This window comes from Trematomus bernacchii, unplaced genomic scaffold, assembly GCF_902827165.1.
Source record: "Trematomus bernacchii unplaced genomic scaffold, fTreBer1.1, whole genome shotgun sequence".
Taxonomy (NCBI): Eukaryota; Metazoa; Chordata; class Actinopteri; order Perciformes; family Nototheniidae; genus Trematomus; species Trematomus bernacchii.
In genome coordinates this window covers 7,459,113-7,485,835 of record NW_022987648.1, presented here as the reverse complement: position 1 = coordinate 7,485,835, position 26,723 = coordinate 7,459,113, and the positions used below count along the sequence as shown (strand labels likewise).

The window sequence follows — 26,723 nt, the reverse complement described above, 5'->3', positions numbered from 1 at the left end:
GGTTTTATTTTTGATGTTTTTATTTAGTGGTCTGTGCGTACCGCAATAACGGATGATAGCGTTCCTGTTCCCTTCTAACTGAACATCTGCTGGAAACATGTCCAGCAGTTTAATGACGTCTCCTCACATCTGCCTGCTTTTACCGTTTACTGCCATCCTTTTATTAGTTTAGCTCTGCATAAAGAGTAAATACCTCAGGTCCAACTTCTCCACTCAGTCCTCGAGTTCCAGGAGGGCCCATGGGTCCGGGCTGTCCGATGTACCCTTCCTTTCCGTGGGGCCCGGTGGGTCCTGGAGGTCCCTGAACCACAATCATGTTACAGACTGTTAGTGATAAAACCAGGAGTTGGGTTTTACAGTGATTTCTGGTGTAAAACTCAAATATACTGTATGTTTTCTGCATGGTTGAGTTGATATTTACCCTGGCTCCTCCTGGTCCGACGATTCCTGAAGCTCCCTGCTCTCCTGTTGTACCCTAAAGTAAGAATTCAATCATTCATAAGCTTTACACACATCGTTTACCCACACTGGAATTCAAAATGTTCCCAGAAAGCACAGGTGGGCCATCGCTTGCTGTCTATGAGCCTCAGAAAGATACTGACGCAGGAGACTTTACATGTTGGAACATCACCATACAGCATAAGACTATTTCTGAAAACCCTAATCGAAGATACCCTACCCCAAGTTGCTCCTGTAGGCAGGTCTTTGTATTGAAGTGTATGACGGCACCTTGTGAAAGTGTCAGCTAAATGACATATCCCAGCTGCTCTAACATTTTCTTCGGTCAGACATCTTGTACTGACTGCAGTGAGGTCCTCAGGATACTCAGACATCAGATTCTGAGTCTACTTTCTATTCTTTGATACTGAAATGAAAGCGTGAGAATGTGGTGGAGCTTCTCTTTAACTGCAGCACTAGGATTTTAGCATAAGCTAGCTTTATCAACCCCAGGATTACATCTGCAGGAGAACTCCATTTGGAGGCCTGAATATAACCTCAACCCAAAACACATTACACTTTGGCTTATCATTGTGTTCAATATTTGTGACGTATACAGGGACTAAATGATGTCCAAGCGCAAAACTTGACTTAGATAAGAAGTCTGTGCTCTGCTTGTCCTTGGTGTGAGACTAAATCAAACCATTACTGGAAAACATGAAGTATTTCCAATACATCAAATAAGCTGACTCATTTAGTTACATGTGTTATTAAGCTAGTTTGCCTGATGTTCCAAGGTTTAGAAATACAACTAGGCCAGACTTGGACTCACTCAAACTTCTCATTCTGATCAAACCAAAGGAATGCAGGATCATGTTTCTGATATCTTACAAACAGGCTGAGAGGTCACAGAGTTCATTGAAGTCTGTTCCACTACATCCATCTAGAGCACAGTAATCAGTGTTAAATCAAGCTGGAATCAGAGGACTCTCAGTGGATCACTAGGTGCCTGAACTTTACAGCATTACAGTTGAGGTATACAAAACGGAACTGAAATCATTTCAAGTTGAGTTAATGCATTTCAACATTGGCAGCATGCCCACTTCCTATGCATTTCAAACACAGTGGAGGTCCTGAGGATCAGACTGGGTTACTTACTGGAGGTCCAGGAAGTCCCTGCAGACCGGTGAAGCCTCGGTGTCCCTTCTGCCCTCTCTCTCCGTGGTCTCCCAGGTCACCATTATCTCCTCTTGGTCCTTGGGGTCCCTGAATTAGAAAGATTGAACTCATTTCATGATCATTGATTGGAAATGGTGAAGTTCTTTCCATGTTTTTAGTGTGCATTAGTGTGCCATGTAGCTGCATGATGTTGACTCACCACTAATCCTCTCTTCCCCGCGGAGCCAGGGGGGCCGAGGGGTCCTCTGGAGCCCTGCAACATGAGTGACATCATTAGAAATCCCAGAGGCAACACACACCTCTGCCAAACTCTGTCTAAAGACTGCTTCCTGTACCCGAACACATGGATCTGTCTCTGTGTTCAGACCTGATCCAAACCGGGCTACTCTTCAATCAGATCCTCCTCCAGAGTGTAACCATGAGTACATGTGTTATTAAAGTCTTCCTGCTGATGGACTCACACACAGAGCTGTCCCCATGGTCCTCTGTTTACATTTGAAGCTTCTACTGAGGTCTGAATTGTCTGATGAGGCTTTTTTTATGAAGTCAACTTTCTTTAAATACTGTAAGTTGGTATTGTTTGTGTGGCAAGTGGGAGAGTTTTTTAACCGCAGTTAACTTGGTTGAGATATTGGTTTGAAAGGCCAAACGTCAACAGGTTAAATAAAACCATGATTTTGCAAATAATTACATCTGTACTTTTTCAATGAATGTTGACTTTTTGACATCCCATTGTCTTATAGGAAATGTTTGACAGAAATAGTCCCAACTTGTTATAATATTGTGTAGCCTTGTCTTATTTTGGAACCATCCAACAGTATACCATTTAATCAGAAAAAACCCTAGAAAAAATCGTTTTAATGTTGATTTAGGTTTTGTGTTATGAAAATTCTTAGTTTAATAATTTAAAAATAATTGGTTCTGCGATAAGAAAGCCCACTCACAGCCTCTCCTCTCTTGCCGGCATCACCCGGAGACCCCACAGGGCCTGGGGTGCCGGGGAGTCCCTGAGAACCAATCAGACCCTCTGGACCAGAGTCTCCTCGGTCTCCCTGTAAGAATAACACCATCAGTCACTAACAGTGTGTAAAACAACACAGGGGACACCTTTCATTTGCTTTGTCTCTTACTCTTTGTCCCAGAGTTCCATCTTTGCCTGGGGGCCCGTCGGATCCTGCAGAGCCCTGAGGAGCACAGAGACAAACATTAGGAGAGCTGTCAACATTACAGACGTGCCTGTGTGATATCTGGTGAGAAACACAGCATATTTAGATGTATACTCACATCAGGGCCAGGGTCCCCACGAGGTCCGTTAGCACCTGGTACACCGACTGGTCCTGAGGGGCCTTTGTCCCCTGAGGGTCCTGTCAAGCCCTGTTTTCCTGGAGGACCCTAAAAAAAGAAGCAGACAAATCAAAATGCAGCAGTAAAAAGACCTTTTAACAAACTGTAACTCACGTAACTTCAAGGGTCAGAAATGTACTGTATGCAAATAGTTTAAACTTATTAAGAAAATGTAGTTTTAACCTTCAAGATGTCAAGATTCAAAGGTTTATTGTCATTACATCTACAAAACTATGGTGTAATTATGTAAAGTTCAGAACAATTTGAATCCAAAAAGGAATCCCCATAATGTGATGAATCGGCAGGGGAAGTTCTGTGATGATATCGCTGACTTCAAATGATTCATCCACGTTGATCTTCCTGCTGAGACCAGCAGCAGCTTTACTATGCTTCATGTTCAGACTCAGATACTGACCGCGGTTCCTGGGAGGCCGGGCATCCCGCGCTCCCCCCTCTGACCAGGAAGACCCACAACGCCTCTCTGTCCTGTAGTTCCATCTGGGCCTGGGGGACCATCTGGACCCTGAAGGACAAACAAAAGCAGAACATTGAGTAGATCCAAAATCAATCTATTTCTTTATATTCAATTTTGTAGTTTTACTTTTCTTTTGCTTAAAAGCAATATATGGGTTTGTTCATGTATAAAATCGTTACTACAAATAATCCAGTCGTTTTAACGGACACAGATTTCTTCCAATAGGAAGATTGTGATTCAACAAGTATGAGCAATTACAACTCATTATTGCAGTATTCTGGTATTATTACTGCATTTACAGTATACTGTACATTTCAACATATATTCTTATTATATATTCCTGCATTTCATCACTTTAAATAATAGGTTCCATGTTTGAGCATTATTAGCATTATTTACAATGTTGATAAATGTTCTAGTATACATATCTGTTTACATTCTTTTATTTCATCACATAATTAATGTTGCTATTTATTGTTGTTATATATTGTTTGTTATATCTTACATATTTAATATACTTATTATTTCATTATGTTAGTATATATTCCTATTCTGGAATGGAAGCAACCCAATTCCCCGGGGATTGATCAATCATTTCTGATCTGATTCAGAATGGAATGAAACTAACTAAATGTAAAATGGGCACAACAAGAAGAGCATGTTCTTACCGTGGGTCCGTCCTCTCCAGAGTCCCCTTTGTCTCCGGCGCTGCCGGAGGGTCCGGCTGGTCCTTGCTCTCCTTGTCTGCCGTTGGATCCATTGTCTCCACGGAGCCCAGCAGGACCCTCTTTACCAGGAGCTCCCAGGGGTCCGGGCTCTCCCAGTGGACCCTGGCAGGAGATGGAAGTGTTGATGAGATAGAGGCATGCCGTTAGACAGCGTGTTCAAACAACATGATGGTGTGTGTACAGCCGCTCAGCTGCTGGGTTAGTGTGTGTGTGACATCTGAACAAATGAATCAAAATGTTTGGCTGCAGCCCTGGCTTTAAGACATGTGGTTTTTTGTATTAGCTATTAACTACCACATCCAGCAGAATTGTTTCGTGCTAATCACTGACAAACCTAAACTGAAAAGAATCCCCCTTGTATTTAGTATACTTAAAAAAACAGAAATTATAATTCTTCCTGTTGACCTTAGAAACTCAGGTCAGAACTTACCGTGGGGCCTGGGGGGCCGACTCGTCCTGCAGATCCGGGGAAACCAGTGGGGCCCTGGAAGCAGGAAAGACACACACTGCTCAGATACTGCTTGACAAGTCTTATCACAGAGGGTGAGAGCAACACACTGCCTGTGCTCAGGAAATCCTCTGCTCTCCATGTCATTTCACCTTCTCATAAGATTTGTGTAATTATGAAATGATCTTACAGGTGCGCCCTGAGTTCCTCTGCCTCCTTTCAGTCCAGCAACGCCAGTTGGCCCCTACAAAAGAACAACACTGATTAAAAGAGGTATTTATCAGTGTGTTTGCAAAAGGTGAAAGCTGACAGCACAGTATTAAATAGCAGCCTGTACACAAATATCACAGACTTTTAAAACACATTTCTCTGAATTGTTTTTATCTTATAGTGTCTTTTAACTCACAGGAGGACCGTGAGCACCGGATAAGCCTTGGGGTCCTGGTGATCCAGCATCTCCCTTCTGGCCTGGCTCTCCAGGCTCTCCCTTCACTCCAGGTTGGCCGTCAGGACCCTGTAAACCGTAACGTAATATTACAAAAAACACATCAAAACGAGTTGAACCTGTCCTCACTTGTACTCCTCCTCCTAGAGAATCATAGAGGCCTATTCATAATATTCAGCGTATCAAATATGTGACAGAGAATGAGTACTTACAGGAGTTCCAGCAAATCCAACAGCACCGATGGGGCCGGGGTCTCCTCTTGATCCCTGTTGTAGGACAGAGGTTACTTTAATAAAGTGCTCTAATAATGCACACACATTCTGTATCACCATCATAAACAGGTCGGGGTCCACTCACTGGCCCTCCTCTGGAACCTGCGGGTCCGTGTGGTCCTTTGGGTCCGGGCTCTCCCTGCAAAGATATTAAAGGTTTAGTGACAACAGGTTCTACAACCCCTCATCGAGCCTGTGCTGCTACATAAATCCTGAAGATGCAAAGCAAGCCAAAGCCTGTACTTAAGCCAAGAAAATAAAAACAGAGGGCATCCTGGGAACTGACGCTCTCCTAAAACACAACTTGTCATCACCTTGAATCATTGTGATGAGAATAGCAGCCTCTTAAAGGAATACTTCACTTCCCAAAATAACTGTTTGTGTATAAAAACCTCCATGTTCCCTCTTGTGATGTACATTTTGCAAAACTCTATCGAACACGTTGTGTGTTACATACTCTCACACAACTTGTGCAGTGATATCCACATTTCGTTTAAACAGTCATATGCTCACTTCTTCAACATGTACATTGACATGCGGCCGTCTTTTAACTGTGGGTTCGATGCCAGCCCGAGGAGTCAACATGTCGATGTATCCTTGGGCAAAATACTTAACCCTGAGTTGCTCCCGATGGCCAGCAGTGTGTGAATGTGTGTGAATGTTAGTTCCTAGAGCAAGGTGCCCTGCTCTGGGTGACTGGGTGATTGACTTGTAGTATGTCAGCGCTTTGAGTGGTCATAAAGACTGGATAAAGCGCTATATAAGAACAGTCCATTTACCATTTTGGCTAAAACCCAACTGTTTAAAATGCTTTTGCATTAATAGTCACGCACTTGTAGAGGGCACGTTTCTCACAACCCTAACCCTAACTTCAGCTAACCCTAATCATGTGTTCGGGAAGAAGTGAGCACAGGACTACTTAACGTTTACAGATTTTCACGGGTGTTTTGATGTCGGCTGTTTTTAAACGTGGTCCCCATTTGCTTCAGTTTATCAAGACTTTTGTATCTTATTCTTTGTCATCATGTACTGTAGGCATGCCAGAAAACCAAATGTTCTTTCAAGAAGTCTAGAGAACTTGGGTTGAGTAACTAATATATAAATGATTATTTGATTATGTGTGCTGGGAAGAAAAGAAAGACTGTACCTTTTCACCGCTGGGTCCCGCAGGTCCTAGCGGGCCGACAGGACCTGGACCTCCCTGTGGACAGAGAGCAGATCAGGGGGTTACCTTTAAGTCAGAGCGCACACTTCTTAGGACAAGCTGAGTCCTAATGTGCACCATCAGTATGGTTCCTTGTTATGGTTGTGAGTGAGAGATATGTGGCTTACTCTTGCACCGTCATTCCCAGCTGTTCCCTCTGACCCTTTCTCACCGAGGGCTCCCTACACACAACACAGGAACAAAGGTGTAAGACTCCTTCTTTTGCTGCTGTTGGCAACATATCTCATTTGCATTCATTAAAGCCAGACACGGAATGAACTGAAAAGTCAGATCTGTTGATTGTGACTTAAGAACACGTACAACTTAAACACATTTTGCAGTCGAGATAAAATGATGTGTACTTTATAACATAAATGATCATAATAACGGAGATATCGATGAACTTACTCTGTCACCTTTGGGCCCGGGGGAGCCAGAGATGCCTCTCTCTCCTGGCATCCCCTGCAGACCTGGAGGTCCCGCGTCACCAAGGGCCCCGGCAGGACCAGGACCACCCTTCAGGGACAAACACACACAGAATGAAACATGGATCCATTACATGGTTCAGCAAAAACCCACTGCCCACTGACAACACAGTGAAAACAAGAGTTCTGTCAAGATGTAGGATGGACATACGGTGTCTTTTCCCCGATAACTTTGACTCATTGCTTTTCATACAATCCAGACTTCTGATAAGCACAATTATCAAAGAACTCTACCGACGTGCACATGATGTATAATACTGTCAGTTCTTTCAGGGGATGCGTCTGTGCTCTACCTTTGGACCATCAGGACCAGGTGCACCAGGGATGCCTTTAGGTCCCTGCAGGCCTGTAGACCCCATCTCTCCTCTGTCTCCGGGTGTACCTCGCTCTCCCTGAGGAAGAAAAAGCATCATCCTCAGTCTCAGGGATCCTACTTCACCGACCGCCTGAATCATTTAGTGTTGTGGAGTTCACCTACCCTTGGTCCAATTTGTCCGACAGTACCAAGCTCTCCAGGAATACCCTGAAAAGAGGAATAATGGTATTAAAGTTGAGTCAAACACTACCAAGCTCCTTATAAACCATTCAATGTTGCACATGAGATGGACATGTAAAGAATAAAGGAATGAGCTTCAGTTCATTTATCCCGAAGCAGCATTTATAGCTTGTGTCACACTCACCAGGTCACCTGGCTTTCCAGATTCTCCAGGTGGGCCTTGATTTCCAGGCAACCCCTACAAACACAACAAATCCAAAGATGACCAGAGTCCTCCAGCACAGACTGAGCTCTAGCCATTTGTGATCATTTCTACTGTTTCAAAGGCGTTATACAACATTTTTGGAATGTTAATCTACAAACCAAAATGCATGACTTACCTGGAATCCATTTACACCTGGAGGTCCCTGCTCTCCTCTTTCTCCCGCGACTCCCTTTGAAAGCACACAATGAATCATCAGTCATCCGTAATAGCAGTAAAGAAAACATTAAATTGATGAAAAATACAGAAATCCGACTTACAGCTGGGCCGGAGGGGCCAGCTGGGCCAACTTCTCCATCTTTCCCAGGAGGACCCTTTAGAGAAAGAGAGAATGAACAAACTGCCCATTGCACATAACCTTTAAGACATAGACCAGAATAACAGGAACAAGTGGTATTGAAACTATTAGAGTCAAATGATACCTGCAATCTAATCTTTGTTTTTTGTTTACTCCTGTTTTTCTGTAAAGCGACCTTGGGTCCCCTGAAAGGCGCTATATACATCTAAGTTATCATTATTATTATTATTATTATTATCCCTTTGCACCAAGATCTAAATGACCTTATTATATTCAGGGTGTTGCTCGCAGCCCTAAGCGTTCTTAGAATGATTGTGTTGTGTGAATGGCTCCTATTCACACGCTCCTACGCAGCTACTGTCCATGTGAAACAGTGCTGTGTGTTGAGGTGAGGAATAAATACTGATTACATATAATCCTTTAAACATGTATTTGTGGTTTAAGATCCGCAGTGGTAGTGGTCACAGCTAAATGCCTCCATGATGTCAAAAGAAGTACTGGTATCAGTATCCCTTTAAGGGTACTGGTCTTGATACGGATATAGGAACTGTTTTAATGATACCCAGCCTCTCTACTGATTACAACTACTTATGACTTCCCATTCCATGCTGATAGCAAAACAAAGTGTACAACAGCATTTGTGATTGGTAAGCAGTACTCACTCTTTGACCTGACACTCCTGCAGACCCTAGTTCTCCGGTCTTTCCTGGGTCCCCCTTTAGGTGTGGAAAGAACATTATGTATTAGAAACCGAGCAGGAGATAGAGACTGACCGGCTGAATTGTAATGCAATGTTCTGAGTGACTATGCAGCCTTACATTGAAGCCCTTGGGGCCCGGTCCTCCCATGATTCCTGCGGGCCCTCTGTTTCCGATGGACCCTGAGGGGCCTGGACGACCATCTTCACCTGGGGCTCCCTTAATGAAGGAAAAACACATTTAACTCAATTATTGAATATGGTTTATCAAAAGCCAATGTGAAATCGTGACTGTGTTTGAGTGCTGCAACCTACCAGTGGACCTGGCTTGCCCTCTGCTCCCTGGACTCCGGGGGTTCCAGTGAGACCCTTTCATAAAGAGAAAGTCAAACTATGAGCAACGGAAATATGGTCGACAGACAAACAGTAAAACAATAAGTGCAGTAGATCAAATGTAATGCCAAGCTGTCAGTGTTACCCTTGCACCAGGCAGACCAGGCTCTCCTGGACGCCCTGGGTCTCCTACTGCAGCTTTTGGCCCTGGGGGGCCAGATATTCCACGATCTCCTTGAGCACCCTTGAGGAAAACAAAAGATGATGAAGTCCTTGATTGAGTGTCAAACCAAACACCAGTAGCACCATCTTGCTTCATCACTTTGAATCATTATAGTAAACGGTAGAGGACAGTACCTTCGGTCCTGGCAGACCGTCAGCACCCGGGAATCCTCTGTTACCAGGAGTTCCCTGGAAAACAATATTTCAGGTTTACTCCAAATACAGCGTTTATGTACCAAAATGTTCCAAGTTCTGTTGTTAAAGTTGAACATTTAAACAAAACCATTTAGTATTTAAATATCCTGGTTTGAGTTCAAACAATGAGGTCAAAGTCAACTTTGTCTTCTGGATTCACCGGGACATTAACACTGGTCTCCTGGGTGGAACAGTGTTTGTTTGACACATCAATGGGACTTCCTCCCTATGTGGAGTCACACTTTATACTATATCAGCCGACTTCTGCTCTGATCATAATAACCACAGCCTACAGGTTGTAAACAAATCAGCACCAGTGAACAAAGCATAGAACACCACTGCTCGTCCATCTTCTTCTCTGGATTTACTTTGTGTAAGGTCATTGTCAAGTTGACCTGACTTTCGATCGGTGGCAAGAACCCACAGACCTAATTATAATTTGTAAATGAATGGATTGTCATCCTAGTTCAAATGATTGCTTTTCTTTCTCTCATTTACTGAGATCTCCCTGTTTTAAAGTGCAGCTCTGATGGAGGAGTGTGCTGACTCACTCTCTCTCCGACGGGACCTAAGGGGCCCAGAGAGCCGGAGTCTCCACGTTGTCCTCGCTTTCCCTCCTCACCCAGAGGTCCGAGCGGTCCCTGGGAGCCTGAAGGACCCTAAAGAGTTGACACACAAAACACGAAATGGTAAATGATGAAAAAACACTATTACAGTTTGCTTTTATTGAATCATCAATGCATATTGGACTGACTCAGTAAAGCAGCATGTGAAGATATGATTAGATGTAGATTGCTTACTGGTTCTCCTTTGGGTCCAAACTCTCCTTTAAACCCTCCGATGCCAACGTCCCCCTGAAACACAAATATGAGTTTTCTGCAGCAATCGTCACCGTTTTGTTCACAATGTGCAGCAATACATAAGGCTAGGGTCTTCCACACTTAAAGGCAGTTTACCAGTTGTCCCTTGATACCAGGCTGCCCGGTGCTCCCCTGAGGTCCTGGGGGGCCATGGGGTCCAGCATGGCCTCCTGCACCTTGTGGACCCAGATTACCCTGTAAACAGGAAGCTGTGTATGAGTACATTCATCTCATAAATAGTGAATAAGCCGTTAAAAATGAAGAGCTCTGTACGTACCACTGGTCCTTTGTTACCGGTGCCTCCATCTGTACCCAGGGGTCCCTGTGAACACAACATGTCTCACATTAGATCATGTTAACATTTGTTATAAATATTCAACTATGACAATGTTTCCATCAGATTTAAATCAACCTAATAGCTGGGGACCATTATTTGCCCCATCCACCATATCTCCATTATGTGTCATGACTGTAATTGTATTGTTTAATTGTTTTTGAATAAATTCTGTTTAATTGAATTTGTAAAATAAAAAACAGCTTCATTAATAACTTTATTATGAGGAAATGTGTAAGTAAGGTAAGACATTACCCTGAGGCCGGCTGGTCCAGCTCTGCCCAGATGACCGGTCTCTCCTCTCTGTCCTTGTGGGCCCTCTGGCCCCCGGACCCCTGTGGGGCCAGCTTGTCCCTGTGGAACAACAAAGTGTAGTTAATATGCAGAAATGTGACACTGGTAGAATAGCATTTTAATTACAAGCATATGATGGGAATGAATCATATAAAACGTAAAGTGAAAAAGACCAATTTAGGGCGGTGCAGGTGAAGTCCATAGGGACTTGGCCTGGGAACTGGAAGGTCACCGGTTCAAATCCCGGAAAGACCAAGTGCTACCGAGGTGTCCCTGAGCAAGGCACCGTTCTCTACACTTTTCCCTGGGTGAACCCACTGCTCCTATCACTATGTTCAAATGCAGAGATCCCGACTGGGATCAATAAAGTTGCATCTGATCTTAGGGGAATGACTGATTTTTTCTTTCATGTCCTTTTATAGTTCCATACTGAACATTTGGAAGTTTGAGGAAATACACACAAAACAATCAAACATATATATTTTTAATGCTACAGAAAATATCAATAAGAGGTGTAAAGACTGGATTATCATAAAACAGACAATATATTATTAATGAAACCATATGCTCTCAAATTGAAACATTTGCAACTTGGAAAACAGCACAATTCATGTACAAATGACGTATTACACTAAGTAATGACTTTGTGGAATAGCACTAAGAAAGAAATAATAAAAATGTGTAAAAAAACGTACATTGTGTTTTGGATTTGATTATGTATTTATCAATCTTTGTGTGTTTTTGAGTCGTCAACTGCTAATCCCGAGGCTGGTCGGAGAGGACGCAGTTTTTGAAAATGAAAGTAATAAAGCAAACTAAACCTTTAATTAGAATTGAAAGTCATTAAAGAGCTAATTGACATGAGTGTACGTGTTTTTCTGTTCTTACCTTCATTCCTGGAGATCCTGGATATCCAGATGACCCACTGAGCCCCAGCGGACCCTGTCAAATAACAACAATGACTTCAGAAAAAAAGGTTGCAATTGTAGAAACAGATGAAATAGAATATGCAGAGTTGAAGCAGGTGATGAGGTGGTCCCATCCCTCACTACTCAAGTATCTGAGCTAACTATATAAGATGGTCTCTGAGGTGTACAGTAAATCCATGATGATGAAATGTCTTACCATTGGACCAGGCTTTCCCAAGTTACCAAGTGCTCCACGTTTACCCTAAAACACAACATGGTATCAATATAATATGACAGTTCAACACTTTGTAATGTAGTGATGATGGTGACAGATGATTCTGATGCAGAAGTGATTTCATCCTTACAGCGACACCGCCGGGTCCGGAGCGTCCTCTCTCACCAGGCATGCCGGCAGGACCCTGTCACACACAGGGAATTACAGCTCATATGAATAATAATCATCATGAAGCTTTATTTGAATCCCTTTGAAGGTTTCTTAGAGCTTTCATAATCATGATGGAGCTCAAAGTGCTTTATTCAAGTCAGAGGTTCAAACATATAAGCACAAATGCAGCATGTCTACACGATACATTCATGATTGGAAGGTACAGAGACATAAATACAATAACATTTCCAAACAACAATATAACCCTGTCAGCTGTCCTCTAGCTGAGGTGAAAGTTCGATGGTTCAAAGGGTAATTTACAGAATAGAGGATTTAGACGGGCCGCACTCAAGATAATATCATATAAGAATATGACCTACCATGGGTCCAGGTCCTCCCATTTGACCAGGAGGCCCTGTAGAACCCTGTAAAACCACAAAAGAAGAACTTGTTAAGTAACAAGAGAGCACACTTCAGGCAAGGTGTTTAGCAGGTATTCATGTAACTTTAGCAGCTACAGTAATCAGCTTTCCAACACATTGAACAGACTGGAAATAATGTCATTTTATACCTTGGATCCAAGAGTTCCAGTTTCTCCTTTCTGTCCGATTATTCCACCATGGCCCTGATGTCAAAAAGAGAAGAAAATCAGTAACCACATGCATGAAATATCATTCTTTAGCAAGTAGCATGAAGAGCAGCATTACAATGCATGTTTGAGAGAAGGTCCTCTCACCTTGTGACCCTTCAGACCGGGAGGCCCTGGAGTACCTGGGAATCCTCTGGATCCCTGAAACATGAGACATGCAACATCTTCATCAGTTATATCAGTGGTACAAAACAGCACAAATATCTGTGATTTGAATAAATACAGATGTAATGTGTGCAGTGAAGAAACGTTGGTATGCTGTGGAGGTCTAGGCGCTTACTGCTGATCCAGGGAATCCATTATCTCCGCTGTTTCCTCCTTTTCCTGCTTCTCCCTGTGTGAGGAGGACGTGGCATCAACAGGTTACAAACTGTTTGGCTGTGAAACATTTCGTGCTAACAATGAAATAGATGCCTCAGATTTCTTCCCTTGAGATTTGTGCTAGAACAAGGAGCCTGTAACGGCCCTGCTCTAGGGTTATTTAGGGTGTCACTGACATATACTTCTTGTTTAGTCCACCTGACCATGAAAGAAAAACAAAGAATTCTATGAAATGTATCAAAACTTATTTGGATTATAACACATTTGACAGTTTATAAATGTTATTTTGATACTATGCGTCTCCTTGTATCTTCAGTATCTTCTGCTTGACATTAAGAAGTCATTGACGGATTCACAATGATCTTTTTCTAGCTTTCTTAATACATACTAACTGTAGATTCATTCACAGAATCTTAGTAACTGGAACAATACAGTGAAGGCTGGGTTATTTTACCATTGTGAAAGTGAAGATTTAGTAAATGAGACCATGTGACTTACATCTTCACCTGCTTTCCCTGAAGGGCCCTCAGGTCCCCTCTGCCCAGACGTACCCTGTAAAAGGCACACATTGTAAACAGACAGCGAAAACTCATCCCCCTGAAATCCATCCCAGTGAAATGAAAACGTGTTCAACTCAGCTAGGTACGGCAAGTGGGCTACATACATCCATCGTACAAAAGAATGATGTCATACCATGTGCCCTGGTTCCCCAACTTCTCCAGGAGGTCCTTGGGGTCCAGATTGACCCTTAGAAGAGTGATAAGAGTGACACATTTAAAATATAATAATATGCCTTCAAGTATTGTCTGTGTTAGCTGCACATAAAGACAAGTGTTGAGATGTTGTGGACTTACAGCGTTTCCGTTTTGCCCTGCGGGGCCCCTTGTTCCAGACTCTCCCTAAAACACACGATGCAAAATGAAATGATGGACAGAATCACACCTAACACACATACATGTAAACAAATGATGACATGTGCCCTTTGGGAGTAGAGTAACAGCATAAGGACAAGGATACATGATATATTTGGTGGATTCATTTTGGATGTAGAAGCTTTAATAATCAAAGTCATGGATAATGTTAATCATTGTTTTTTTAAAAGGTGTGAGAAACTCAAACTCCCAGTGGTTTTATTGCAGGAAGCCATTTCTGGAAGATCAACATCAGTGTTGCATAATATTTGTGATTAAAAGGCGGGTACTCCAGTCTGAACAATAATCCTGTCATCAATAGGTCTCTGGCTCACAACAAACATGTAATATAAGGACCTGAGTTACAGACTGGGTCAGCTGTTTCATTCCACTTGGTGAACGTGTTCATGAGACAGGGAGGAGTTAACTAAAGATGCATCAAGTTGTACTATCGGACAAGTAAACTTACTTCAAGTGGAAAAATGTCCTATTTAGTAAAAGACTGAGAAATGTGGGAGAAACCATCTGAAGCTTGGCAGTTTAGAAGACTCTGAATACAAATCAAACCCTTTCCAGACAGTGCTTTGCTAAGTGTTTTGATTTAGAGGACTGAAAAACAAAAACACTTAGTTACTAGATGACTTCATATCTAGCTAACATCCTCTTACCCTTGAGCCGCTCATCATGGCCTGAGGTCCGTGCTTCCCATCAAAGCCTCCGGCCATCTGAGATCCCAGGCCCTGCAGGGGGAGCGGGGGGGGGGGGGGGGGGGGCACACTCTGGTTTAACATAACTCAAAATAATCTGGATACAAATGATACACAACAAAACATATAAAGGACAGGTAGAAGCTGATTGTGCATGACTGTGGTCACGTGTGTTGCTGCTCTCTGTCTACAGCCTAAGAAGCCCCACAGGAGACTTGAATGTGATTCTGCTGATTATGTTTTATATAAGGATGTGTGTGTTTCTAATGTGTGTAAACACCCCCTTGTCTTTTGTTAGCCTGTAAATACACGTGTACATATGTGTGTTTGCAGCTTGTGAGAGTGCGACTCACTCCTGGCTGGGCTGGGGGTCCTGGGGGTCCAACCTCACCGGGCATACCTGGTATACCTGGCACTCCATCATAACCCTGGGGGCCCCGCAGTCCCTATAGGGAAGAGAGAGAAAGAATAGCACTGAGTCAATGAATGAAAAAAAAACATTGAATAACCATTCAGTCGAACATTGATTTATTGGCTGTGAAAATATGTATTTGTACTTGTGTTTTCAGTTTGAGTGCTATTTATTTCCTGTGAAATATTGAAATCAAGTTGAGTGAGTGTAGCTGAGATACTTTGCTTTGTTCTGCTTGGACCAGTCATTGCAGCTTGATGCAGAGATGCAGCTTGATGTGTGTATAGCAGTGTAGCGTGTATAGCAGTGTAGTGTGTATAGCAGTGTAGTGTGTATAGCAGTGTAGTGTGTATAGCAGTGTAGTGTGTATAGCAGTGTAGCGTGTATAGCAGTGTAGCGTGTATAGCAGTGTAGCGTGTATAGTAGGGAGCGCTGGTTAATACATCTCCTCCCAACGCTGCCTCTGACTGCCCTGTACCTCGTTCATCACCCTGCTACAGCCCGGCTGAGCAAAGCACATTATACATCAGCCTGGCGCTTTATGCTTTATTCTGACTGTTCATCTCTTGCCCTTGAAACAAAAAAAGAATATACTGTATAAACTGCATTATATTTAACCCTTTCTGATGAGAATGCTATATTCAAGGGCAGAGATAGCATCCAATGAATTCTGTAGACATCAAGATAAACTCAAAAACATAAAAAACACCATTTAAAGAAACAATAAAAACATATAAGTCTAAATAAATAATGAGCCATCTGTTTAATTTGAGTTCACATATTCTACAAAATGTATTTTTTACAGTTTTTTCATTAGCCACTAGCCACTACTTTATACATATTTGTTAATTTAATTTAATGTATTTATTTGTATTTGTATAGATTTGCCTTACTGATTGCTATTATATAAGGCATTGGTGTCAGCATTACTTCTTATACAATTTATATTTTTGATCGTTGTATTTCCTATTGCATAGTTACTCTCACTGCTGTTCTATTATGCAGTGGTGTTAGTCCTTGTTGTTATGCACTTTTGATTTCATGTTGAGTTATTTGAGGTTGCTGTGCTTTTGAGAAATGTCTGGCACCATCATTTTCTGCAGGATTAGTAAAAGCGTTATATTATCATATCTTGTCTTTTTGATCTACAAGTCTGAGACACTCGTAGTATTGCTGCAGATATACACGAACATACACAGACATACGGACTGTGCAAACTGTAACCCATTCAATACTGCTATGATTTATCATTTTGTGTTCTGCCATATATCCTTTGAAAACCTCATAATAAATATCACCATGATGTTGTTTCTGATCATATTAAGAGAAGAGAAGTGTAAGGGTTGAATAGAAAAACATTTGATCACACTACTTGAACTTTATTGGGATGTTAACATTGTGTTTTTGTGCATGGAGACTTACAGGCCTTCCTTTGTGTCCACGAGCTCCTCTGTCTCCTGATGAGCCCGGACCCCCCTGGAGTCATGACAAACAGAAAGAACCAATGAGTGTCTGACAGTGATGACATCACAACGACACCTGTCACCGGAAGGCTTAACACAGTGCCTCAGATGAATGCTGTGTAGAAGGTGAGGTGATGCAGGAGGTAACTGTTCCTCTAATGCCATCTAGTGTCAGTTCAGGTAGTTGAATGTTCACACATTTCACACAAGACATCATTCTATATTCAATTATAAAAATAAGATGCTCACCATAGGTCCAGGGCGGCCTCTGATACCAGTCACCTGCAGGACAATCATCAAAGTTACAATCTGCATTAAGTCTGTTTTAACTAAATAGTCATCCTTTTTAAAAAAGGTTCATATTTGGCAAAACTCACCAGTGGGATTTCCCCGGGTTCTCCCTTCTGACCCTGGATGAACAGAATAGACAAAATATGTTAAACTCTGTGATGGAACACATATATATAACGAGTGTCAGCCTAAATGAGGACACTGCATGTGGCCTACCTTATAGACTCTTTCTTCACCTACAGAGAGGAAAAATAAAAATAGATCACATGATTAATTGGACTGCATGTCAGGAAAAGGTACGAAAACCAACAATGAGTCATCAAGTGGAAAATGAAATGCAGACAGTGAATCAGCTTTAAGTGAATTCATATCTCATCATTGTGCAAGTCTGTCAAAGTAAATAAAGGCAACACAATCACCCTTATCTCACTCATTCTTAAAAGGAGGTTGAATTTCAATTTAAAAGTTTGATATTGGCAGTCATTTTTTCTATGTATGATGTTAAACAACATCATATATAATGGTAATCATACGATAGATATTCCATATCATGTCAAAGTTAATATTATCAGTTCTTTAAATATACTTTCCTGTTTTAACAGGATTCTTTCATGTTGGTACAAAATAATGCTCACGTTTTACCAATTCATTCTCACCTCTTCAGTAGATATTTTCATGTTATAACATATAATAAGTAAGGTTTTTGCTTTTACAATGTATTATTATCTTGTTATAAAGAAAAACATCCTGTGTAAATGTGCTGAATAGTTTGAAACTGAGTCCTTCATTGAAGCTCTACAGATTTAGTTTCTAATCTGTGTTGATCATGTGTGTGTGATTGTTTACTCTGAATACATTAAAGGTAGGGTAGGTAAGTTTGAGAAATCGGCTCGAGATACACTTTTTGTTATATTCCATGGAATGCTCTTAACATCCCGAAAGCAATGAATATCTTAAGTGCTTTGACAAAAAATCCATAAAAAAATCCATCTGTGGAAGCCGTAGTACTGTAAAAAGTACGACCAATCATTTTAGCCGGCCCGGCTAAAATAACTGGATGGCCTACCTGCCTGTCAGCCTTCCATCTGTGCACAAACTTATCTCGTGCCCTCATTGGTCATGTGCGCGTTCGTGTGTGTTGGAGGAGGGGCTCTGTAAGGAAGTGGGAGATTTTTCCGGTTGTGTATTTTCAAATTCTAGCGATCTCGAGCTGGTTTCTCAAACTTACCTACCCCACCTTTAACAGGTATCAAAAGTAGTTTTTTCATCTCATCAAATACATGTTTATGTATTCTCCCTCACCACCACCACCTCCGAAGCTGCCCTGGCCCCCGTCGGTGGAGATTCCGCTCTCACACACGGGGCAGCACTCTCCATCGGGGATCACCACCTTGTCGCAGTTACTCAGCTCATCACACTGGATCTCGTCGCAGAGGACTTGGCCGTTGTCACACACACACATCCGGCATGGCTCTGGCTTCCAGATGTCCCTGTTGCTGTACACCTGGCCGTCCGCCGTGCAGCTCATATCATCTCCTGCATCAAGGGGAGGAGAACAGTTAATCAGGTGGACTGGGATTCTCTAAGCCTTTGTATAGGCGCTTTCACACCGCAGTACTTTTTTCCACTTTAGTTCCGATATAGTTCCGAAATGTTGCGTTCACACCAAAAAAAAACGGACCAAAAATGTGTTCATGAGAACCTTTTGACCCCCTTCTCCTTTCGTGGGAGAAAAAGGTTCCTATGTCTGATTGGCTGGGCGGAATGCAAACCACGGCCCGTAAAACTCCCAAAAAGTTTTGTGAAGCCGCCATTTTATTATCCTCGCATTAGCATTATTAGCATTAGCATTAGCCCAGCGCACAAACGCAGAGAGACTAACTTATGGCAACACAAAATAAAACATGGGAGCGGTGGAGATGAGGAGGTGTCGGCGTTCTGGCGATTTACTCGGAAGGCTTCAGTAGAAGCTGCTGGGAGTCCCAGCAGCTTCTACTGAAGCCAGTCCCCAACTCCGGGGACTTCCGCCCGGGGACTTCTGGTGGCAATATACGCCGTGAAGTTGTTTGCGGCCTGCCAGTAAACCCAAAGCAGAAGAAGAAGAAGTGACCTCAGCGGCTTCATTTGACTAATCCTCCCTCAGGGAATTATTCCGGTGTGAACGTGATCTGCACTTAGTTCATGAGAACTAAAGAGTTCTCATGAACTAAGTTCTGATGAACCTTTGTGGGAAAAGTACTGCGGTGTGAAAGCGCCTATTCACATCCCATCTCCCCTCTTCTTCTCGTTCTTTTCATCTGTATGCATGTAATATTGGGCTTACAAATAACATTTGGTTGATTGATTTGATTGCCCATGTCAAAAAAGTATGTCCATAGATACAAGATGGCAAGGAATCAATCATTTATTTGTGAACCATTCAACCAAGCAAACAGAAACTAAACAGTTCCTCTGTATGTATAGATGCCTATCCCAGGGGTTAACACATTGACTGCCTTTGAGAGAACCTCAACACAAACACAGAGGGGATCATCTTTCTACGAGACGACAGGACTAACCCCTGAGATTCATTTATTTGTCCTTGAACCAGCTGCCTCTAAGAGTAGTTACTATCCTGTTGATGCCAAAAAAGCCACAATCTCAGGTGTGAGTGTCCAGCAGCTGATCTTACCAACAGGAAACACTATTGAAACAAAATAAATCATACTGGAGATCAATAAAACATGTTACAGTGTGATATGAACTGAGGCTGTCAGACAACAAAGGTCTGGTGATTCTTGGCTGCAGTGAAAGAGTGAGGTAATTTCCTCAAGAGACAGGGTGTTAAAAATGTGGCTCATGTTCAAAAGAAAAGAAAAACCCTGCAGCCTCCTGTGAAGCATCTGTTACTACCAGAAGTCTTGTTATCCAAATCAAGTCTTCAAAGTTTTCAATCTTTCTAATATGTGCAAATATCTGAACGTGTGTTACCTTACACTTGCAGCAAATCATCCACAGCTGAATAAACAAAAGATAAATAAGAACTGTGGATGTAGAGGGATGTGTCCAACTGATCATGGCTTTAACACTTTGTAATGTGACTCCAGCTGTTCCTGAGTTGACCAGCAGGGGGCAGCTCTGAGCCTCACTGTGCAGGTGAGCCAGGTGAACCTGCTGCAGGGAGAGGACGCTGCAGAGGAGCCCTGACTGCTCATAGAGGTTTCTGTTATTGTGATTTGATGTCAAAACATCTACATTTCCACTTCACTCAGCCTCAATGTGCTTTCTGGATGGTTCCAAACAACTTAAAGAACAAAGTCAAAGAGCAGTAGGTACCAATGCAGGTGTGCTTATACTGAGGCTGTGTGCCACGACACAACATGTTTTAACACGGCTTAATCCCATATTTATATTTGAGTTAGACAAGCCAAGGAATGTACACACACTGCATAGGACAGATAAAGTACAGGAAGAGACTAATACAGCTCAACTCACACACTCAAGTGAGCAAACTCGGACATAAACACACATCCATATCACTTCACACACACATGGTTATTATGTACATGATCTGGGGATGTTTTCAGTCGCCTTCTGTTCAATGTTAAATCATCAGGGATTTGAAGCGTTGAGCATATATTTGCCCCAGTATGAAAACCTTATCAAACCAAGATCTTCATTCTGTGCATGTGGAGTTTCTTGTTGAGCTTTTTATCCCTACCAGTTTTATATTCATTTGATTTATCATGTCTCATTCACAACAGAATGTACGGATGTTTTAAGGCTAGAATTATGACAAAGAAGTAAAAGAATGTAAACACAAATTAAAATCCAGCCAGCCATAACGACTTCATCACTTCTAAGGGAACAGCTTAGTGTTGTCTTGTGAAACCAAGAAACAAAACATCAGAGTAAACACAAAACAATCTTTCCAAAAAATGAAGATGAATTACTCATGCATCTCAGAAAAGTGTGTATCTTTTTTGAAATGCTTGAGTGCTTATGACAGGATTTGAATACTTGTTGACATGTCCTTGTATTGTGTATATAGCCTTAAACACGCTGCATTATATGTTGTTATACTATCATTAAGGTAAGGTTCCCTTCATTTCGGAGACATTGAAGCGTCACAGCAGCGATGTCTGGCCGCAGAGCTGGAGAGACATGTTTCCTGTTGGGTTTGAAACGTTTGAAACTCTGCATGTTGGGACAGTTTGAAATGTACTGGAAGAGAAGTGTGGTTTTTGAGAGCGGTCTTAAAACCCCCACCACAAGCCTTGAGGAGGAGGAGAGGGACGTTCACTTTTCCCCCCCCTCTCAGCTAATTCATTGCAGGTTCCATACTTTTCCACAGACGCCGTAAAAAAAAAACAGTTTAACCGTGACAGCGGCGAAAACCCATGCGGCCCTCCGAAGGCGACTGCTTGATCTGGATTTTCCACGAGTCAGCTAAGCGGTTTAAAACATGGAGTCTGGAGCTCTGCGACATGACTCATGTGTCTGCTCTGTGCCCGCTATTCACCACACAGCAGACAGATATCAAAGAACTCTGAAATAAGTGACGGCACACATCAAAGAGAAGAAGAAACTACAATTACAACTGTATGACTCCAACAACCAGTCAAACCTAATGAAAAATAATGTCTTTATTCCATTTTAAAATCATTAAATGGGTTTTGTCAAAAGGCGCTCCATTCTAAAATTAAATTAAAATTAAAATGTTATATAAACAGCAGAAGTTATGGTAAGAATGTGCAATACTACAGGGACAAAATACAAATAATAAAATAAATACATATATAAGCATACATTTTCTTAAGGAAAATGTCAAAATCATATAACGTTTAAGTAAAATAGTGGTGGTAATAAGTACAACATTTGTGCAATATTCTCTTAATAAGAGTGTAAATTATAGTTATAGCAAATAGCATGTTTTGTCAAGTCACAATGACCTTTGACCTGTGTTGGGAGAAATTCCCTTCTGGTGTTCCTGAGATATTGCATTCACTAGCAGGGTACAGATGTGATGACCTCTGACCATCACATTCTAATAAGTTCATGCTTGAGTCCAAGTGTCAAACCTGTTGACATTTTCTCCAGGTGTTACTGAGATGTAGAGTTTGCAACAATTGGATGAACGTATTGAATATTCAAAGCCAGAATCTCTCCGGCTAACGTCGGCACGGAGGTATAATAACCTGAAAAATGCTCTCTTGCATTGCCACATATGTGCTGTGCTTGGCAAACGTAGACAAAAAAAAGTAGACACTTTATAGATTTTCCTTGGCTAATATGGAAATACTCATAACACACTGCGTTTGGGGAGAATCTTTTGCAGCCACAAGTGGAGGGGGTTAGAAAATGACCTTATGGAAACAATGAGTCACATAAAGCTGGAACTCTCATTTCCTTTAGGAAAAAGAAAAGAAAAGTACGAGTTGTTCCAAGTGCAGCCCCCAAACTAATGGCCACAACTCGGTCTCATTTTCAGAGGGATAGTGCCCACTGCATGGTAAGTTTATGAAATCATGCTAATTGTTTCCGTTCTTGTTGTGAAGAGGCTCTTTGTTGCAGTAACTAACTTGAATGCAGCCTGATTCCTGTTCCAGATGCAGATGAGTTACAGCTGCTGAGGGCTGTGTGCAGCAGCTGCTCCTTCCTGCTCTCAAACCCCCGGTGTCATGGCCAGACATAAATCTTCCCTCTGTGAAGGACCTTCAGCCCAACCTGTGATTGAGTCGTAATTGGTTAAAAACATGTCAACACAGTGTTTGGCTTCAAAGGTCATCAACGCCCTGTGATTATCCCTCTCCATATGTCCACTGGCACAAGGATTTTAATACGTAAAAAAAAAACGTACATTCCATCGGTTTAATATTCTGAAGCATGGAGGATTTGCTGAATTGTGTTCACAGGGCTTGCAATCTGGAACAACGCTCTAGTTTGAACATGCTCGCTCTTCACCTTGGCTTCCACAAACAGAGCTGAGAGTCTCGAGGGAGGGGTAGGGAGCTCGGCCAGGAAAGTAGAAATGAATAAGTAGCTTGCTGATTACATGTCTCGGCTTTTCCATCAGCAGCCCCGTCTCCAATGGCTCTTCCATTAAAGAGGCAACCACAGCTACCAGCTTCCCCCCCCCCCCCCGGCTTCTCTATCTATTTGGCCTCTATATTTCAGAGCAAAACTGCGTAGTCTAAATCTCAGTTACTAAACGAAATAAACCCTAAAAGATTACTTTTTTTACAGTTCACTTTATTAAGCTGTAGACTGTAAGGGAGACCACCTTGTTTTCTGTAAAAATGTTCCCATTTAAACTGCTTCCTCCCAAATGTAGTTTTAAAGATGTGGTTGTTACTTAAAAGTAACAAAACATTTTAACAATACAACTACTTGGTTATGTTAAGGCAAAAAGAAGGACCTGATTGGGTTAGGTAAAGGTTCATGCATGTTACAGCTCAAATAAGTGTGTTTTTGTTTCAGTTCTCAAAGCCTTTAAGACAACTTTAGTCAATTGGTTTGATGACTTTCAGTAGTTCCATGTTACTGTCAAGTGCCTTCACACAAACACAATCATAAGGCATTCAGGAAAAGAAAACTTCAGACTGAATTCTTGCAACAACATAATCCATTAGCCTGCCTTTTAGTTTTTTTGGTTAGTGTGGAATTTCTTCAAAGACAAAAAGCACAACAACATGAGAGTTCTCTTTATCAGGTAAAGCTGTTGGAACTCAAAGCTAACACAGTCTTGGTATCGTGTCAAACATGTGGTTTGCATATCCTCTCAAGCTCTTTCCACTGCACATTGATCATGGTCAATAAGGCACACTGTCACACTTGCCTGAATGTGGACAATGTGATGCTTCGCTATGAGGCGAGAATAGGAAAGGAGCATTTTGGCCACGGAAACAAAGAACTGGCATGAACAAACAACCTTCAACTGAAAATGGAAACATTGGAATAATTGGCAGTGAAGAAAAGTTCTACCAATAAATTAAGACAGGCATTCAAAAAGAAATGTTGATGTCAATTTGACAGTTTTTTCGATAATAATGTTTTTTTCTTCATGTCACTCTTTTTTTTGTGTTAATTTATGTTTTGTACTGACACTGGTTTTTATCTAAAGTGTTCCGTCACTTGTTTAGCAAGGACGAAAGAGGATAGCATGATTCACATTTGCACATTTGATAGATTATTTCACTCTTTCCCTGAGTTACTGTGCATTGAAATGACGTACCCTATACTGTACATCATGAGAACATTTTGAGTGGAAATCTAACCAACCTATTTTGAAAGATTTTATTATACTGTATATTCACTTTTTAGTAGGCAAAAAAGCCTTATTTACATGCTAATGTGTATTATAAAGTTTCTTCATAAAATGTTACAAGTGAAAGTTTAAATATGATTTTAACATTGTCCGGTATGGCTGATACTGGCACATTAAAGTTCTAAATGAATGATAACTTTTAATGCCTTTTTATCCTCAGTGAACATTTCAGAAAAATGTACTGTGACTTTTCTTTGTCTGACGAAAAAAAAAAAGTTTCAATGTGCACTTTCCTGTCATTGTGCCATTTCAATACACCACGTGTATAATATACAGTAGGTATTTGCAAAGAATATACATTACACTACTGAGTCAGTCTTCATAGCCAGCCAGCCATCAGCTCCATCAAACACATTCAACTCTGAGACATCTCCTGTTGGTGCTGCTTATAACACACAGACGTGTATGTTAAAACAAAGCAGAAAGTCCCATGCTACATGACCAGTGAAAACTAAATGTACTCCAAAGAGTACTTCATCATTATTTCATCTCCACTCCTATAAATATTGATAATGTCTTCATTCTTAATCAATGAACGGTATGACATGAGGCTGGTCCAAGTAAAAGCAGATATGCAGTGGAGGAAAATGTGACGTCAAACATTCCAGTTGAGCAGAGCAGAGCGGTAACATATACAAGAGGTCAGAGCACCCCGGTGTTTCACTTCAGCCAGATGTGAAGCATACACTGTGGAGAGGAGAGACATGGGACTGAAACACAGAGGAAGACCATGAGGACTAGGGTTTCAGACGGATGTATTTGAAGAACAACCAGTGAAATATAATATCTGAAGATGTGGGTAGAGACAATAGATGTATCTAGAGTCAAATCCTACAAGCATTATGGAGGATGTGCATGTCTCCTTGACATCATCATCCTCATGTTTTATCCCCTGAGGGTTCCTCACAACTACTACAACTTGTACTTTTTTCACAATCAATTTTGGATAATAATGATTATTTGATCTCACTGGCAAAACGTTTCATACCCTCAATATCATGATTTAGCTTGAAGTCAGGGTCAAGCATTGGAAGCCACATTTGTAGCCATCTTTCTCATTTCAATGTTACTTTGATTGAAGCTATCTGTCTTACCTAATAGAAGAGGTATCTGCAGATCCAGTTTACCTTGAGCTCTCAGTCTGACAGATCTTCATCAGAGTAAACATGATTCAACACTGGACAGGCAGGCACAACTCAACAATACTAATCTAATCATTGGCAGTATGCAACACAGCTGTGCACACCCTGCTGGTGAAAGATACAGCACTTGGGAAATGTAGTTTCTATGTACTAAATGTTGTACTGTGCTGATGAATAATAAGCATTGGAAATGCTAATCTTGGTCATCCACAGAGCTCACTGTCAACAGTTTTGATTTGAGCTCTTTTCCACCAAAGAAATAGGCCCTGCTGACTGCATGCTTTGCTATATCCTGAGGAATGGTATGCATATGGGATACATTTTAGACATCACCTTAGTAAGAATTCAAAAATGATGTGCATGGCTAGACAATAAAGGGTAAATGAGTAAATGTGTTTTTGTGATTGAGGTTGCCCAACAGTTTGAATAAATCAAATGCATGCTCTGCTCTGCTAACCGCACTGTCTGCAGCTCTCAACACATCTGGTTTCTGCCTCAGTGTGCAGAGTGTCTCTTCCTCTCTCTCTCTCTGGATATGTGAGGACAGAAACTCAATCGCAGGCCGCTGCATTAACACAACATGTTGCTATCTATTTCCCCTCTGAGTGCTGTGGCTTCAAATCAATACAGCAGTAGCATCTTCATTAACAACAAGGGTTGCAGTGGCGGAGGAGGTGTTCAGTACCTTAAGTAATTTGTTACGCAATTTAAGTACGCATACCACACTGCAAATACTACAAGTCAAAGTCCTGCTTTGCACACGTTACTTAAGTAAAAGTACTTACAGAACATATAATCAAATGTAATGACATTAAAACCTGTGAATCTTGAATCTGGCATATACAAAAAGCACTGCTGACATGTTTCAACTACTTTTGTGTAACTTCAAGTATTAAAATGAAAGATACTCAATGCAGAAAGAAGTACCTCAAATGATTCAATGTACTGAGGAACATCCACCATTGCCTTTCAGATAACAGTACAGCATATGGTCACAGCTGAAAATGTAACAGAGACTTTTCCTTTTGGAACATTTCTAACAATCTTAATGCAGATGATGGGATAAACATGTCCGACTGTTCTTCGGGTTGGGAAGGAGTCGCTTCATGAAGCGTATTATTTAAATGGAGGGGAGCGGGCCCGAGGCAGCAGAGATTTATTGCCTCCTCATTTTGTCTGACCTCAGAGCTGCAGCATTTTCAGGATGCTGCTTCCACTC

At 41.6% G+C, this 26,723-nt stretch overlaps 1 protein-coding gene across 1 annotated transcript in view; it reads right to left on the bottom strand.

Moving 5' to 3' along the window:
* Positions 1-26,723, bottom strand: part of col5a2a (collagen, type V, alpha 2a) — a 43,014-nt gene that overhangs the window by 3,516 nt on the left and 12,775 nt on the right. The window contains exons 2-50 of the mRNA XM_034134294.1: positions 18,359-18,592; positions 17,273-17,292; positions 17,143-17,175; positions 17,015-17,047; positions 16,725-16,778; positions 15,244-15,336; positions 14,852-14,923; positions 14,127-14,171; positions 13,966-14,019; positions 13,771-13,824; positions 13,232-13,285; positions 13,039-13,092; positions 12,874-12,927; positions 12,683-12,727; positions 12,283-12,336; positions 12,135-12,179; positions 11,898-11,951; positions 10,971-11,069; positions 10,659-10,703; positions 10,478-10,576; positions 10,322-10,375; positions 10,073-10,180; positions 9,462-9,515; positions 9,250-9,348; positions 9,087-9,140; positions 8,893-8,991; positions 8,737-8,790; positions 8,037-8,090; positions 7,895-7,948; positions 7,699-7,752; positions 7,497-7,541; positions 7,312-7,410; positions 6,942-7,049; positions 6,662-6,715; positions 6,477-6,530; positions 5,415-5,468; positions 5,270-5,323; positions 5,019-5,126; positions 4,803-4,856; positions 4,595-4,648; positions 4,105-4,266; positions 3,377-3,484; positions 2,902-3,009; positions 2,748-2,801; positions 2,562-2,669; positions 1,817-1,870; positions 1,597-1,704; positions 422-475; positions 194-301 (exon numbers count right to left, since the gene is read on the bottom strand). Coding sequence (XP_033990185.1) covers positions 194-301; positions 422-475; positions 1,597-1,704; positions 1,817-1,870; positions 2,562-2,669; positions 2,748-2,801; positions 2,902-3,009; positions 3,377-3,484; positions 4,105-4,266; positions 4,595-4,648; positions 4,803-4,856; positions 5,019-5,126; positions 5,270-5,323; positions 5,415-5,468; positions 6,477-6,530; positions 6,662-6,715; positions 6,942-7,049; positions 7,312-7,410; positions 7,497-7,541; positions 7,699-7,752; positions 7,895-7,948; positions 8,037-8,090; positions 8,737-8,790; positions 8,893-8,991; positions 9,087-9,140; positions 9,250-9,348; positions 9,462-9,515; positions 10,073-10,180; positions 10,322-10,375; positions 10,478-10,576; positions 10,659-10,703; positions 10,971-11,069; positions 11,898-11,951; positions 12,135-12,179; positions 12,283-12,336; positions 12,683-12,727; positions 12,874-12,927; positions 13,039-13,092; positions 13,232-13,285; positions 13,771-13,824; positions 13,966-14,019; positions 14,127-14,171; positions 14,852-14,923; positions 15,244-15,336; positions 16,725-16,778; positions 17,015-17,047; positions 17,143-17,175; positions 17,273-17,292; positions 18,359-18,592 — 3,527 coding nt within the window. The remainder of the gene's footprint in view (positions 1-193; positions 302-421; positions 476-1,596; positions 1,705-1,816; positions 1,871-2,561; positions 2,670-2,747; positions 2,802-2,901; positions 3,010-3,376; positions 3,485-4,104; positions 4,267-4,594; positions 4,649-4,802; positions 4,857-5,018; positions 5,127-5,269; positions 5,324-5,414; positions 5,469-6,476; positions 6,531-6,661; positions 6,716-6,941; positions 7,050-7,311; positions 7,411-7,496; positions 7,542-7,698; positions 7,753-7,894; positions 7,949-8,036; positions 8,091-8,736; positions 8,791-8,892; positions 8,992-9,086; positions 9,141-9,249; positions 9,349-9,461; positions 9,516-10,072; positions 10,181-10,321; positions 10,376-10,477; positions 10,577-10,658; positions 10,704-10,970; positions 11,070-11,897; positions 11,952-12,134; positions 12,180-12,282; positions 12,337-12,682; positions 12,728-12,873; positions 12,928-13,038; positions 13,093-13,231; positions 13,286-13,770; positions 13,825-13,965; positions 14,020-14,126; positions 14,172-14,851; positions 14,924-15,243; positions 15,337-16,724; positions 16,779-17,014; positions 17,048-17,142; positions 17,176-17,272; positions 17,293-18,358; positions 18,593-26,723) is intronic.